Here is a 14,861-nt window from a genome sequence, read left to right as displayed (position 1 = left end):
TAAAATTGTTATTTCAGTAAAATAGTTGAACGCTAAACTGGAAGGAATGCATTTAAGTGGTACTAAAAAAATTTATTTGCTGGAGTTTGGCTAGGACCAAATGCATATAAATGATAACATATGAAATTAGCTTATTTAAAAATCTTTATTATTAATCAACCTCACAACTTGATGCATGATTCCTCTTTCGTAACACCCTATTTGAACCAAATGGATGAAAGCTAATTTATTAGTTATTTTAATAAAATTCTAGAAATTAGTATTTTTTGGATAGTTACAAATTCTTTCCAAACTATGAAAATATCAAAAATAAAAACTTATTATTTTATAATTTTATTTCACTAGGATTTTATCAAACAATATAGCTCAACCTACTAATTCAGCCTTACTATAGGCTATATGTATAGTTTGTGACTCCAATGCCGTACAGAACGTTAAGAAAATAAATTGAACGGAATGCTTACAAGCTTGGATATAAAATATATATTATACAAGGAATCCCAAGAGAGTCCATGGTATACTTTGATATAATGTTATGTACTAATTAATAATTATATAACAGACTTGTCTTCAACGGTACAGCCTTTTCATGTGACGTCAGCATGGTTTATGTCGGCCATTTTGGGGACCCAAACAACCAAGTTTTATAACAATAAAAACTCTTTTTTTTCATTATAACTAGTGACTATTGAATCTCATAATGGGACCAACAAATAAAAAAAACTTACTTCTATCAAAAATTCATAACTCTAGTGCCTAGTTTTGTTATTACATCATTATACAGTCTTATTTCCATATTGTAGACAATAAATTAGAATGCAAAGAATAGGATAAGTCTCTTTAATTATCCTACTTTTCTCGTCCCTAATCGATCAAAAAAAATTGTACAAATCTACGAATTTTCAATCCATATTACTTTGATTTTATTCAAACATCAGTGTATATAACTAAGGTCAACTATTATTCAATGCAGATTTCAGTCATTTTTTATTCTTAAAGCCATTTCATTGAAATGTATCAATATTTGTCTATTTTATGCATGAATTACTATATTTAGTAATTCATGTTTTATTTAGGAATATATCCTCAACTTTGAGCACCCAAAATGGCGTCCCCTTGAATTATGATGCAATTTATGACGTCAGTGAAAACGTTCTATTGACTATTGCTCAATCATAAATATCCTTAATTTAATACAGTTTATTCTACTCAACCTGTAATAATTATAAAATTGTAGTTAAAACATTGAAAATTTATATAAATTTTGAATTTGTATCTCTCTAAAACAGATTTGTTGAAGTTAATTGAAGTAATTTTTCTTAGATAGAACGCCATATTTATACATTTTAGTAGCTAAAATTACTTAAAAAGACTCTTGGCTAACTTTAACAAAATAAAATATGAAGTTGCACTTTAGCTACTTTTTCCTTTTTGAAGTTGGGGGCTGTGGACAGGAGACGATGAGGCAGGAGGTAGGAGAGCGTATGGTGCATGTCGCATGGTGTAGAATATCGAAAAGAAGCTGAAGAGGAAGGAATAAAAGTGAAAAGAAAAGAAAATAAATAAACATATTGAAGTAGAGTGACAACACGTGTGCCGCCGAGATGTTGTTGGATAAAGGGACGGAGGTTCCTCAGACGAAATCCCTTTTTCAAGGATGGGAATATTGCCCGGATAACATTTTGAGTGAAAATGATCTCTTAGTTTTTCATCTTTCCAAACGCATCGCCATTTACAACATTGAGTCCCGTGAATACATCCGTGATATTAATTTCCCCTGTAAGGAAATCCACGTTTGGAGAATTTGGCGGAATGAAGTGGGAGTGCTGAATGCGCTGACGGACAGAGGAGTCTTTTCTTTCTTTGCCGAGACTGGGAAATGTGTGATGGAGCGAATGCTGCCCGGCTACAGATGGATTCAGGGCATTCCATTAGATGGAAAGGTTCTATTCCTTGTGAAAGAGGATTTGACGATCCACGAATGGTCTCCCACTCCTGAGGATGCCTTTCATACGAGGCCTATCTCGGAGTTGCGACTCTCTACGTCGCCCAAGAATGGGTTTCTCATGGATGCAAATCCCCATCTCTTGGCCTATGTAGAGGAAGACTTCAAAGGGAATGCTCATCTTCGGTTCGTACGCTCAGAAAACACTTGGACAGGAGAATATCCCTCTGCGATCACATGTTTGTCTGTGCATCCAACTGAGAACATGATCGCCATTGGTGATAAGGGAGGGAAAATATTAGTGTGGTCCCCCTTGTTAAGCGGAGAGTTTACCTACACACTTTTTCATTGGCATAGCTCTAGCGTGCATTCCATTGCTTGGTCTCATGACTCCATTCTCTCTGGAGGCCGGGAAGAAGTTCTCATTAAATGGTCATTTAAGCATAAGTGTTGCATTGCAACGGTTCCTCGTCTTGGTGGAACTATACGAAATATTTTCTTGGTGAATGACCTGGCTCTTCTTTCTCTTAGTAATAACTCTCTTCAGATATTTGAGCGTACTGGGCTCACAAAGAAAGGGCATCTTGCAGGGCCTGATTTTGAATCTATGTCTGATAATTTTGTTTGGTTTGAGCCTTATGAATCTTTAGTTTTCTCCTATGGTGGAACTTCGCTTCAATTTTTGAATCCAAGGACAAGGAAGGAAGTGCGTCGCCTCGAAATAATTCAAGAAAATAAAGTTTCAGCCTACCGTGATCAGGTAGAGATCCCGCCAACACTACATTTTGACGTGAGCTCGGACTATAAATGGTTAGCTACTGCCAGAAAGGATGATATATTTCTCAAATTATCAATTTGGAAATTTTCATTAGAAGATATAAATCCATTTAGTCTGACTACTCAGTGGACTGAGCCCGAATGTTTGGAAGATAATGTGTCTATAAAATTCATTCAGTCGAAACAACAACTAATAGTATTAGGGACAGAAAATGCAGCGAAACTATGGCAAATAGACTCTACTTCTCACTCGCACTACTGGGTCAAGTCCTTCACTTATAAAAATCATACTCCGTCGGCAGTCTCCTCATCTGAAGATGGAAGTGTTTTAGCAATTGCATTCAAAAATTCAATTACATTGTGGCGCAATGATGGAGTTCATTTTGGACTGATTACTTCTCTATCTAACTCCTCCACGGTTACATCTTTATTATTTGGTCGAGGTAGAAACGCTGGTGTCTTATTTTCTTCGACAGATTCTCTGGTTTTCGTATGGGACGTATTACATATGAAACTAAGGCGTAAAATTCCCTTTACGGATCCCGTACTTGTGTCAATGCCCGACAAAAGAATTGCAGTTAAGGATAACAATGGACTCTTCGTATACGATGCTAACGGAATGAGATCTAAGATCTACGACGGGCTTCTCGAATCCGTCATTTTCTGTTCCTCCTCCTCTTCTTTAGGAATGATTCATTGCTATTTTTTAACGTATGATGGGAATATAGGGAGGATTAAGTGGAGTAGAAAGGAGGAAGAAGAAGATGAAAACAAGGAAAATATCGATTCTACAATCAAAGATTATAATCCCTACACGTCTTCAGCACTCTCTAAATTTAAAACTATTCGTGTTAAAAAGAATAATTTATCCAAGGACCCCAGTTTATTTTTTGAAAATGTTCAGTTTCCTTTGTCTGCCTTTGCATCAGATTTCCTTGATAAGGGAGTCAATATGTTCAAAGATACTTTTCTGTATGAGTGATATGTATTTATTATAATTATGTTTTTCGTTTATCAATACATTTTATTATTCTGAAATTTATAAAATAATCATTTAGAACAATCTTTTGGTAAAAATCGTTGTGTGTGATTGTCGATGTGGTTGGTTTTGTTGTTAATCACTAACTTAACTATACTGCTTTCAATTTTTATTATATTTAAAAAAAAAGAAAAATATGTCCCACAATGAAAAAATATACGATTATATTTTGGGAAAACAATTGAACAAAAATGGCAAACTTTTTGGGAGTTAGTTTGGCGAAATAAAACATTTAAAAAATCTAATATATCTCTTAGAAAACGTCGGAGAAGTTCATTAGTAATTAAAAGAAAATAAACTATTTTTTGATCATCAAACCGCAATAAAAGGACTATTATTATTACTTCATAACCGTTACAAACACTTTTTCGTCATTCCTTCCTTCTTTTTTGTGTGTAATTGCAATTAATAATAAAATTTAACAAATTCCATGAATTCAACGTAAGTTATTAAATTAAAGATCGGATTCTCCATACAATGCAGTTGAGAAGGACATATAATCGAGACCACCTTGGACTGAATCGATTCCGGAATAAACTTGCATTCTTTGAATACAATACTCTGCCTGATCGGGAGGGAGTTCCCTTCTGAGTTCTTCTTGTAAAATGTAAGGCTAAAACAAAGTAGATATGTAAGCTAACAATGAAAGGAAATATTTTTTTAAAACAATTATTACCTTATCTGCAGCTAAAATTCTAAATGAATCTATGACTTGTTCGGCAGTGTCGACATCTGTAGACTCTCTGGTCATGAAGTCCAGGAAGCAATCAAACTGAACGTAACCGCTATTGTTTGGATCAACAATTGACAAAATTCTTTGGAAGTCTATCTCTCCCTGAAAAATTGCATCAATCAATATTAACAATCTTTAAAAAAAATTACTCTAAATTACTTGTTTATCTTGTCCGACTGAGTAGCCCAATGAGATAAGACAGGATTTAAATTCATCTGGAGCGAGTCGGCCAGACCGACTCTTGTCAAAGTGGTTGAATGATGCTCTGAATTCATTAAGTTGCTCTTGTGTGATTCCCTTGGAATCTCGCGTCAAAATTTGATTTTCAACTTCGTTGATGGTCCTGTTAACTGATGTCACCAATTGTTCCCATCCAACACGTAGGGTTTCCATAGTATATTGAGTGTAACGATTCTCAAAGACAAATGACTCTTGGATTTGTTGGTTAATACGCTCCAATTCCTCCAAATTATGTTTGAATTGATATACAGCCTCTTCGTACTCACGAAGTCCATGTAATTGATCTTCCAGAGAGCCCTATAATGACACATAGTTTTGATTAATTATTCATTAAATAAGTATGAAATCATATTACTTGAACGCCCATTCCTATAGCAGATACGGCATCCATTTGTTTTTCAATCCAAGGCCCAACTTGGTTTGATTTGTCAGCAAATTGCCGGCGTAACTGTTCGTTGTTTTGTTGCTTGCGAAGCTCATCCTCAAGGGTTTGATCTCTTTGGGGCACCAGGGTTTTGACTTCATTCCATTTTGAATTAATATCCTAATGATGATTTGGCAAGATGCTGAATGAAATTAATTCTTAAATAAGTCAAAACTTACATTTCCGGTTAAATTGGTATAAGGATTAATAGTAGCTCCAGGAACATTATACTGTTTGGCAAAGCTCTCAACTTCTCTGACGAGTGTAATAATTGATTGAAATTCTTTATCAGCTTCTCCTAAAGTAGCTTTGAACTGAGCATGTGCGTCAATCAATCCTTGAATTTCATCCAACGTATGAACAATGAACATGTCAACCAAATCTTCTCTGGTTCCGTCGAGCCAATTATTGAATGGCTAAAACAATAAATATTGGTTCTAAATATCAAATATGTAATATTAGTTGACTCACTGCAGCGCGTTTAGCGAACTCAAGATGCATAGAATCGACTCTCTCCAAAACCTTCTCAGCATCATCCATGCCCTGGCGTCTTTGTTGAGTGAGAGATCCCAATCGATCCCATTGGCTACAAATATTTTCACACCTTGAATTAACGGCAGTAGAGTCCCAGTAATCCAAAGCATTCAGTTCCTGGGCAATGGCTGCAATTTGTTCAACTCTATCCTGATGTGCCGCCAAATCACTTTCAAAAGCTTCATGTTTCTTCTTCATAGCCTTCAATTCAAAGATTTTACAGTTCTTATAGTCTGATGATGACAACATTTCCTCTTTTCCAGAGGTCCAAGCCTCATGAATATCAGCCTTGTGTTTGAACTTTTTAGCTAGATGTTCGAGTCTTTCAAGACGCATTAATTCAGCTAATAACCACTCTTCAAACCCTTTTTCTGAACCTAAAAGGCCATTCCAAGCTCCTTGAATATCTGTGATAAGTTTGCCTTCAGATGGCATGTATGCAGGCCTATTGGAGAGGCGTAATTTGGTTTGTAGTGTATTAAAGTTTGTTTCCAATTTGGCTTTTTGTTCCACACGTGGAGGCTTATGCTTTCGTCTGTATTCACGATATTCCTCAAGTTTCTTTTGTACTGCTATGAGGGAATTTCCGGATTGACGGCTCTCAAGCCAAGGGAGGGTTTTCCTAATCCATTCTAGAAGCTATAAATAACATTAAAAAAACGAATTGTGGGTTGACATATGGCAAAAACACCTACATCACTAGCTAATCTTTCATATTCCTCCATTAATCTTTCATTGTCCTGGTTGACCTTCAAGACTTTGCAAATACGGTTAGCAGCCATTTCAGCCTAATAAAAATAACATTATATTAATATAAGTTACCATATATTTAAATTTAAAGGTTCAAAAACACAACAAAGGGAAAAATTCCCTACCTTTTTAGCTCCGGAGAAGGTATGGTAATATGAGGACACACAAGTCATAACAGCCCTTTCGTCGGGCATTGCAGTTGAGGATAAATCTATGTAAGGTACAAATCGGAGTTAATATATTAATATAAAGACAAAAAAAAAGATTATATTTTTTAAATTCATAGTCCTGGATTCAGTATGGATTAATTCATTTTCAAAAATTGAGCAAACAAAATATATAAAGTAGAGCACAATAGGGTTGTTATTAAATCAACTATTAATGATAAGTAATGAGAAAAAGGTTGAGGATAAATTGACTAAAATAAAAGGGATGCATGTTTTAGTATTACAAATTTAACGTCTCAAAAATAAATTATGAACATGTTTTTAAAGAAAAATCATTCTTAGTTATTGCTCCAACCTGCATAGCCCCTTGGAACGCGTGGTAATAACACGATACATATGTCATAACTTGACGTTCATCAGGCTTATCGGTATTTAACAAATCTGAAAAATGTTTTTATAATGTTACTCAACGATCTATTCATGATGAAATAGAACCATAAGGCAGTACATATTTGATACCATTATGATTTATAATAAGAATAGAGAGGTATAAAAGTACCTTCAGCATCCAACATCTTTGGAATTTCAAGATATCTCTCAGCAATATCAAAAGCAAGATTAAGATTATCCAATGGATTGTCCTGAAAAAGAAAAAAAGGGAACATAAGCATGATTTTTCAGAATTGTCATAGACAACCTTAGTATTGTTAAATATTTTTCAACACCCATAACGAGTGAAAAAGAAAGTGTAATGTTATAGGAAAAAATAATGATGAAGCATTCTTAAGAAGAAAAAATTGGCTCAAATATGATATGCTTGAAAATAATACATTTATCGAAAGCGCTCTCGATTTATAAAAAAAAAATACTTATGTATGTTTTAATACATTTACGGAAATACGGCCTGCAATATAATTATGCATTATTCGTTTTAAATAAATAAATAAGAAAGGAATGTGAGCCGATTTCGAGACATCTCGTCAAGTGTTTGCTCTTTCATTTTCTAAATTTAAAAAGAATCGTCATAAAGAGAAAAAAAAAGTCTTACTTTAGATAATTTAGAGTAATCCAAAAGATCAGGACGGTGACGGTGGATGAGAGCACAGAATGCCAAACCATCCCTCCAACTAAGATGGAAGTTTTGAACATTAACGTTCTTGTAGGGGGCAGTTTTTCTTTGGCACCAGAGTAGGAGACCTTCTTTGGCCGTCATTTCTTCAACAGAGATGTCTTGAATGGCAAAACGAAGGATGATGGTCCAAATCATACCAAGAGTCATTTTGACGTTGCCATCAACAATTTCTACAGGAAAAAAACAAGATAGATGGATTTGAACGATAGTTATTGAGGAAATAGTAATTTTTGAAATTTACCTTCTGCGCCGATAGAAACCAATTTTACACCTTTACTTGCAATAAAGTCCAAAGCTTTATTCACGTTGGCAATCATGTGAAACCTCATTCTACCCCGATCAGGCTTGGGGAGAGTTTCACCCGAAATGACTTCCAATAAAAGCATGAGTTTAAGACCATTGCGAAAGTCTTCTTCAATCGATTCAATTTGCGTTCCAGCCTTCCTCAAGTGGGAATTGACCCAAGCTGTAAATGTCTATGCAAAAATATTTTAAGTCATATGGAATGAGGTAGAAAGAGGATACCAACCTTTCTCTGTTGCTTCTCCCATGCAGGATCTAGAAGCCCCTCTCTCTCCCATTCTTCTTCGGGTTCCATGTACTGGTTAGGATCATTGGGATCCATGGGAGCACCGAAACCTTGCGGGTTCGCAGACGTCATCTCTGGTAGAATATAAAATGAAAAAATTTGATTTAAAAAATATATATTAATTTGTGAATCTAAAAAGTGATTGAGATTTCATAGAGAAATGGTTCCTCCTAGGTGATGAAGGATTTATAAAACCTTTCCAATTTTTTCCTCTTCAAAAGAAGGCAAAAAAAAGACAAATTGAGTTTAGGCTAAATATATAAAAAGAGCGAGTGAGAGCTGCTAGGAGGGGGGGAAAGACATGTTCTTAAAAATTAAGTAACGAACGGCCTTCAAAGAGTGAGCACGGAGGACGCTTGCACCCTCCTCCTTTCTACATGTAAAGACTGCTTTTTAACTTATAAGTATCGGGAAAACTCTGGCCTTACGCCCGAATATCTTTATGCATATTAAATTTGTAATAATCGGCTATAAATAGAAATATATGTATGTATTTGTGAGGTATTACAAACGCTATATATCATACATAGGTGGGTACTTAACAAACTATTAAATTACAATTTAAATAAATTTAAGGCTCTTATAAACAAAATGAGCGACCCAGTTTAGAGGAGATCCCTCGAATTTCTTAGAATGCTTACCAGGTAAACACTATATGAAAATGAACGAAACACTTCAACTCTAAACGGATTCAGTCGAGATTAACTTATGATGGCATACTATGATGAACACACAAAAAGAATAGCACTAATGGAAGAAGAAGAATCGAGAAGAAACTCGGCACACAGAACTTCTCCAACTGAAAAGTCAAGTACAACACTCCCCCCTCCTCAAGTAGTAGTAAAATTATATAAATTTTTTGAGTAACGGCTCAAATTCTTATTTTTTCCTATGTAGAAAGGAAAGGTCGAGAGTGAGTGAATGGGGTAGTAAGCCTGTCTTACTCTTAGGCATACAAGGATGAAGGCTAAAAGAAATCTACTTCTTCGTTGTCACGAAATTTCAAGGAAGAAGGTTGAAGGAGTAGGAGCAAAAGTAGAAGGAGGAGTAGTCGGCGTCCTCATTTCTTTTTTAAACTAGGATTACTTTGTAGTAATCGTTTCCGAACTATTTTTCATACAAAACTTCAGTCTCACACATTCGAGATTAAACATACTTTGTAGCTTAGTTGTTAGTAATTTTTTAGGCTTCAAATGGGTTTCCTTGTATTCTCTTTTTGGCTTAACTACTTCTTCTTCACAGACAGAACGGCACTGACTCACTCACTCACTCACACTAGAAATATCAGTATTATCAATTAGGTAGTTGCCAGTTGCTGTAGAATTCACTATTCAGTATTGGGATTCCATTTGAAATCCTCTCCTCAACTACTTTTAGTTTTAAATTTGAGGAAATGTAATTCCCGCCTAGACATGGACTGTCAATTGATGCACAACTAAGTAGTAACTACACTCGACTCCAGGATTCGCTCATTCCACTACTTTGATAGAAGAATGCCCCTCATCACCATAGTCTTAAGTCACACATTCAAACCTATTTAATGACTATATGAGCATACATATATATTTTCCGCCACAGTCCACACTCCACACTCACTCCCTCACTCACTCTCCTATGCTGCTATGCATAATAAAAAAATCAACGACTCCCATCTCTTCTCTTCAAGGACCGCCCGACGCATTTCCCTTCCCTTCTCATTACTTTTTAGTTTTTAGGTTAGAAGAGCAGGAGAGAGTTGAGAGTAGACTAGAGTACAGTGGAGTAGAGGAGGAAGTCTATAATAATAAGCAAATGGACTTGTTCTTCTTCTTGTCCACAGGGATCTTAGCGTAATCCTTGTTTCAAGAACTTACTCTCACACACACACACATTTCCTAATCACTTCTTAGAGCTCACAATAAAAGAAATACCTGTTGAATTTGGTAAGAATGTTGTTTGAATTGTAGGATGAGGAATGCGGTCCGGCAGAGCTGAATCCGGACTAAGAGAGCTTGAGTTAGTTACTTAATAGATTTTATGTATTATCGGGCGAGCGGGGTTCACCTGGAATTGAGGGAAAAAGGTATTAATATTATTTTGTATATGTATAAATAATATAACCTGTGCAAAAGGGGGTAAAGAGGTAGGCAACGGTCACAGCAGCTCTTGTACGTTCTTGTATTTTAAACGAAAATCTTGGTGTTGATTATTAAATAAGATGTTGAATGAATATGAGCACTTGGTGCTCCTTATTTTCAGATAGGGATTAGATACTATTGTCTTAGTTTAGTGCCCATGGATTGATTCGATCACATCCACTTAGAAATGTGAGCAAACACAACAACTACATACAGTTACAGCGTGGAATCAAACTTTTCCTTTTTTTAATAATACACTTTAAATACATAAATACGTATTAGGATGTAAGTAAGTATTTATAGAGCATAAGAAGAATTCATTCGTTAGGAAATAGGAATGAATCACCTCTCTTTGATGTATGTATGTACGTTTATAAGCCATGAAAATGCCTCTGTAAAATTTCCTTACTCATGGCCGGGCCATGGCAGTATATTGATGTATATCTTTTGAATATAGTATACATAATATTATAAAAATATTTAATATTTGCAAAACAGGAGCAACATGCAATTATTATCTATCTGGCTTCTCGTGTATACTTATAACACATAAGTAATATACTAATGATATGAGAGTGTCGATGCTAAGTAAGGATATTTTTTACATTATTAGTCAATAGCACGTTCCATTCTTCCTGGCTATGAGGGATCATGGAGAACATTGCTTCCGACATTCCTCTACATCATACGTATGATGAATATATCCTCATTCATCACTATTATGACAAATCAAATGAAAAGTTGGATTTCTTATCTACGCCCCTTTGGATTCAAATTTCATACAAGAGTAATCCTATATCCCAGTTTGAAACATCATATGCAAAAATATTACAGATATTTAAAAAAATCTTAATATGAATATTCCTTATTCAATATAATCATTTAACTCATTAAGACACATAGGTTATATTCGTACATAACATCAATTGAGTTGAACGGCCTTCAACTTGAGACAGATCAACAGGACAACAACAAAAAATCATCCTTGAATTGCAAAACAATTCAAATAAATCAAAAATGGACAGCCCAAGAACAAAATAACAAGTTGTAAACATATTACTCCATGAAGATAATATGGTAAGGATATTTATTTCGCTATCAATCCTGCTTCATAAATGAAAGCACTCTTATTAATATGTCAATCAGTACAATCCTTTTCTTTTCTTCAACACTGAAAATACCAATTATTATTGAAGAAGATTCCTGCGTCATCCTATTTGGCTAAGTATATAATAATAATAATATATTATGTCAATTAAAAATGATAAATTATCCCGTCGTGACAAAGGGAAATGAAAGACAATTAGGGGTTTGATGGACTTGGTCTAATAACTCTCGATATTCTATGTATTCAAATAAAAAGGACATGTTTTTATGATGGAAGGGGGACGGTTAAAACGTGTAACGTACAGTTGTATAAATAAACATTAACCGTATTCAATGATAGACAGTCTGCAGAGTAGCTACTACAGATTTGAACATGGAATGAAGAAACTTTAGGAATGAAAGATTTCATTAATTAATTATAATCTGAACATATGCAGAAGGAGACGCACTACAAAATATTTGGAGGAGGAATGAAAAGACACGCGAATAAAAAAAGAAGAAAGGGAAGGAAAAAGAAACAGAAAAAGGCTAGTGATGGTGAAGGAGAGTGAGAGGAATGAATGACGTCATGACGGAAGTTTGACGTTATAAGTGCATGCATTTAAATACTGCTGAAACCACGTTGTTTTTCTCTCTTTAGATTGTGCTATTCATTTTGAACGGGCAGAGCGGGGAGCAGAAGGGATAATAAACACTGAATATTTCCTGGACAAGTGAGCACGTGCTACGAAGTAAACACAAGAAGATGTCAAGGATGCCGTCCTCCTTCAAAAAGGCACATTTGGCTTTAGAAACCCCGGAAAACACGGAGTCATCAAGTTCCTCTGAGGATGAGGACGAAATTCTTGATGAAGACGAGCGTGGTGAGCTTCAAGTGGAGTTTGAGGCAAGAACAGCAGAGGATTGCGACTATCACGGTATTTCTCGTCTTTTAAGACAAACTTTCAAAGGAGAGGACATCCCTTTGGACGCACTCACCAATTATCTCATTGCCCAAAAGACTGTGGGCAGCGTCATCACTCAAAGTTCTTCTGGAAATGATGGAGATGATGATGATGACGAATTTGATGATCTTCAAAATGAAGTTTTTGGCCTCATCTCTCTGATTCGTCTTCAGGACCCATCTTCCGGAGCTTCTAAAACAGCCTCTGACTACATTAAGTCCCTCGCACTTTCCTCCCCTCCTCAATCTCTTCATTCCATCCTCTCAGGGACCGATTCCTCCATTAAACCTGCATTACTTTTATCCGAACGCATTGTGAATATCCCTGCTCAAATATCTGTTCCTCTCTATGAAACACTACATAAGGAAATCAAGAAGGCAACTCTCAAACGATTGCCCTTTGAGTTCACTCATTATTTGCTTCTCTCCAAAGTACTCGTGTCCGATAGAGAAGAAACATTTGTGAATGCCGAGGAAGAAGTCTTTATCCCTGAATGTGACTTTGTCTTGGATGTCAAGGAAAAAGAGCCTACGTATAGACAAGATTGGTCAGGGAAGGCACAGCTCCTGGAGAAACGAAAACTCCTGGTTTTTAGATCATCTCAATTCGAGAAAATTGTTAAACGTATTGTTGAAGCATTTCCAATTCCTCAATAAATGACTCAAGAACCCATTGCATTTCCTCTCCATTTCTGTATCCCTTTAATGTTTGTCATTGTCATAAACCAATCTGATTTATATGTATTCTCTATTTATGCCTTTCTCCAAGGATCCATAATATCTTGCACATTCAATGTGATATATATGGATCTCTTACTTACATATTTATGTTTAAGTTACATTTGTTAGTAATTGGATGAAAGATCTAACCTTTCATTTATCATGCATGAAATGGTATAATAAAGTAAATTGTATTTTAATGTCTATCTCAGTATATTATTATTGTCTTAATTACTTAAATTATTAGCTAATGAAATCCCTGGAACTATGTTTTCAATCCATCTTAATGTGAGTATAACTTCAAATCCATAATCATACAACCATCGTGCGTAGAAATTTTATAGAAAATGAAGATTTTAAGTTATTGTAGGCCAAAATCAAAAGTCGGGTTGTAGCCGTAGTCTCAAAATACTCTTAAACTGTGATTAAAGTACAAATGTTATGAGATGGGGGGTACTCAAGATAGTTGTAACACTTCATTTTTGGTTCAATACTGGGAATTACTTATACATAATCACGCTAAAATTTAACAAAATATACTTAAATACGTTTGCAATTAAATGAATATATTTAAACATTATGCCAACCAGGGGTTTAGCAGAAATTGCGTTTGAATACAGTATGTCAAATGTTACAACAGTAACAAAAAATGGTTCTCAGTTAGAAATTAAGAAAATTAGTTTTAATTTTTTTTTTTTTTTGAGAACAAATAACTAGTTTTTTCCATGTGTTCAGGATTTATTTCAAGATATAATAAGCAGGGGTGTTGGAAAAAGATGATCAGAAAAGTATCGAAATATGTTATAGAATTTTTATCTTCTGTATTTTAAGTATTAAATTTACAAACTTTAATAGAGAAGTATTTTCCCTTACCTCGTTAGAATTAATTTAGTGAATTCAATTAAAAGGGTACATATGAAGGAAGTTACATTTTTATTTATAGAGAAATTGATGGTACCCCTATCCAGTATACTAAATTCGGACAAAAATTGATCATATGGTCTTTTTTTAGCCACTTGGTTTTGCATAATATACTAGTATCTTTATAGAATAAAATAATTGCAATACTTGTTGCTACTGACCCTTATGTACTGAACTTTAAAATATCTCGAATTTCTCCTCAATGAGTTTATGTTGATTATATTAACTGATGGCAAAATAGTCGATAATTCAAATGATATAAGTTACAGAAAAACGATATCACACTGACAAAATTATTACAAAAAATCCTCCTATAAAAATTAGTTCACCCCTGCGTGAGATATAATTTTGTTAATATAAAAACTATATAGACATAATAGAAAATTTTATAAAAAGAGAGGATTAACCTTTAAAAAAATATATTCATTTCTTAAAAATTTGTCATTAAATGAAATAATGATATGGAAATTTGCCACTATCTCATTTTCGAGTGTTACTACTTGAATTAAGAAATAACTATGTAGTAACGAGTGTGTGTAGTAGCTAAAGCTCATATTAACAAAAGGTAGTTCATATCTAGGGATGTAAATCCTAAAAAAAACTTTTAGCGCGAGAGTTTTGCTGCTGTTGGCAATCTGAACAGTGTTTTTTTATTTTCCAAAGCTGTTATCAATTAATTATCGATATTATCTTGATATTGAGGAGATGCACTTAAGTATAAAG

At 34.5% G+C, this 14,861-nt stretch overlaps 3 protein-coding genes across 17 annotated transcripts; 2 read left to right on the top strand and 1 right to left on the bottom strand.

Annotated features, from left to right (window-relative positions):
- The first annotated feature begins 627 nt into the window (after window positions 1–627).
- l(2)05287 (WD repeat-containing protein l(2)05287) lies at window positions 628–3,760 on the top strand. Its single transcript, XM_040716227.2, has one exon. The coding sequence runs from the start codon at window positions 1,605–1,607 to the stop codon at window positions 3,702–3,704; it is 2,100 nt and encodes a 699-aa protein (XP_040572161.1). The 5' UTR covers window positions 628–1,604; the 3' UTR covers window positions 3,705–3,760.
- Actn (alpha actinin) lies at window positions 3,689–10,373 on the bottom strand. 10 transcript variants are annotated; one of them, XM_040716223.2, is made up of 14 exons: window positions 9,659–10,045; window positions 8,972–9,605; window positions 8,271–8,404; window positions 7,983–8,217; window positions 7,658–7,911; window positions 7,169–7,250; window positions 6,568–6,653; window positions 6,388–6,480; window positions 5,630–6,331; window positions 5,338–5,574; window positions 5,090–5,278; window positions 4,654–5,031; window positions 4,438–4,596; window positions 3,689–4,374 (listed from the first exon to the last, which is right to left on the bottom strand). In XM_040716223.2, the coding sequence occupies exons 3-14, from the start codon at window positions 8,400–8,402 to the stop codon at window positions 4,216–4,218; spliced, it is 2,706 nt and encodes a 901-aa protein (XP_040572157.1). In that variant the 5' UTR covers window positions 8,403–8,404; window positions 8,972–9,605; window positions 9,659–10,045; the 3' UTR covers window positions 3,689–4,215. The 10 variants fall into 10 exon arrangements, with proteins under 10 accessions (XP_040572157.1, XP_071746109.1, XP_071746105.1 ...); XM_071890008.1 differs by having other exon boundaries at window positions 9,487–9,605; XM_071890004.1 differs by lacking the exon at window positions 6,568–6,653 and adding an exon at window positions 6,965–7,050 and having other exon boundaries at window positions 9,487–9,605; window positions 9,659–9,876.
- LOC121121340 (protein BCCIP homolog) lies at window positions 10,118–13,421 on the top strand. 6 transcript variants are annotated; one of them, XM_071890012.1, is made up of 4 exons: window positions 10,118–10,392; window positions 11,343–11,524; window positions 11,594–11,672; window positions 11,736–13,421. In XM_071890012.1, the coding sequence occupies exon 4, from the start codon at window positions 12,300–12,302 to the stop codon at window positions 13,152–13,154; it is 855 nt and encodes a 284-aa protein (XP_071746113.1). In that variant the 5' UTR covers window positions 10,118–10,392; window positions 11,343–11,524; window positions 11,594–11,672; window positions 11,736–12,299; the 3' UTR covers window positions 13,155–13,421. The 6 variants fall into 6 exon arrangements, with proteins under 6 accessions (XP_071746113.1, XP_071746114.1, XP_071746112.1 ...); XM_071890013.1 differs by lacking the exon at window positions 10,118–10,392 and adding an exon at window positions 10,609–10,736; XM_071890010.1 differs by lacking the exon at window positions 10,118–10,392 and adding an exon at window positions 10,865–11,000 and having other exon boundaries at window positions 11,061–11,524.
- Window positions 13,422–14,861: the final 1,440 nt, after the last annotated feature.

This window comes from Lepeophtheirus salmonis, chromosome 7 (genome assembly GCF_016086655.4).
Source record: "Lepeophtheirus salmonis chromosome 7, UVic_Lsal_1.4, whole genome shotgun sequence".
Taxonomy (NCBI): Eukaryota; Metazoa; Arthropoda; class Copepoda; order Siphonostomatoida; family Caligidae; genus Lepeophtheirus; species Lepeophtheirus salmonis.
The sequence above is the reverse complement of the archived record's forward strand: the minus strand, read 5'-3'. Positions and strand labels throughout refer to the sequence as shown.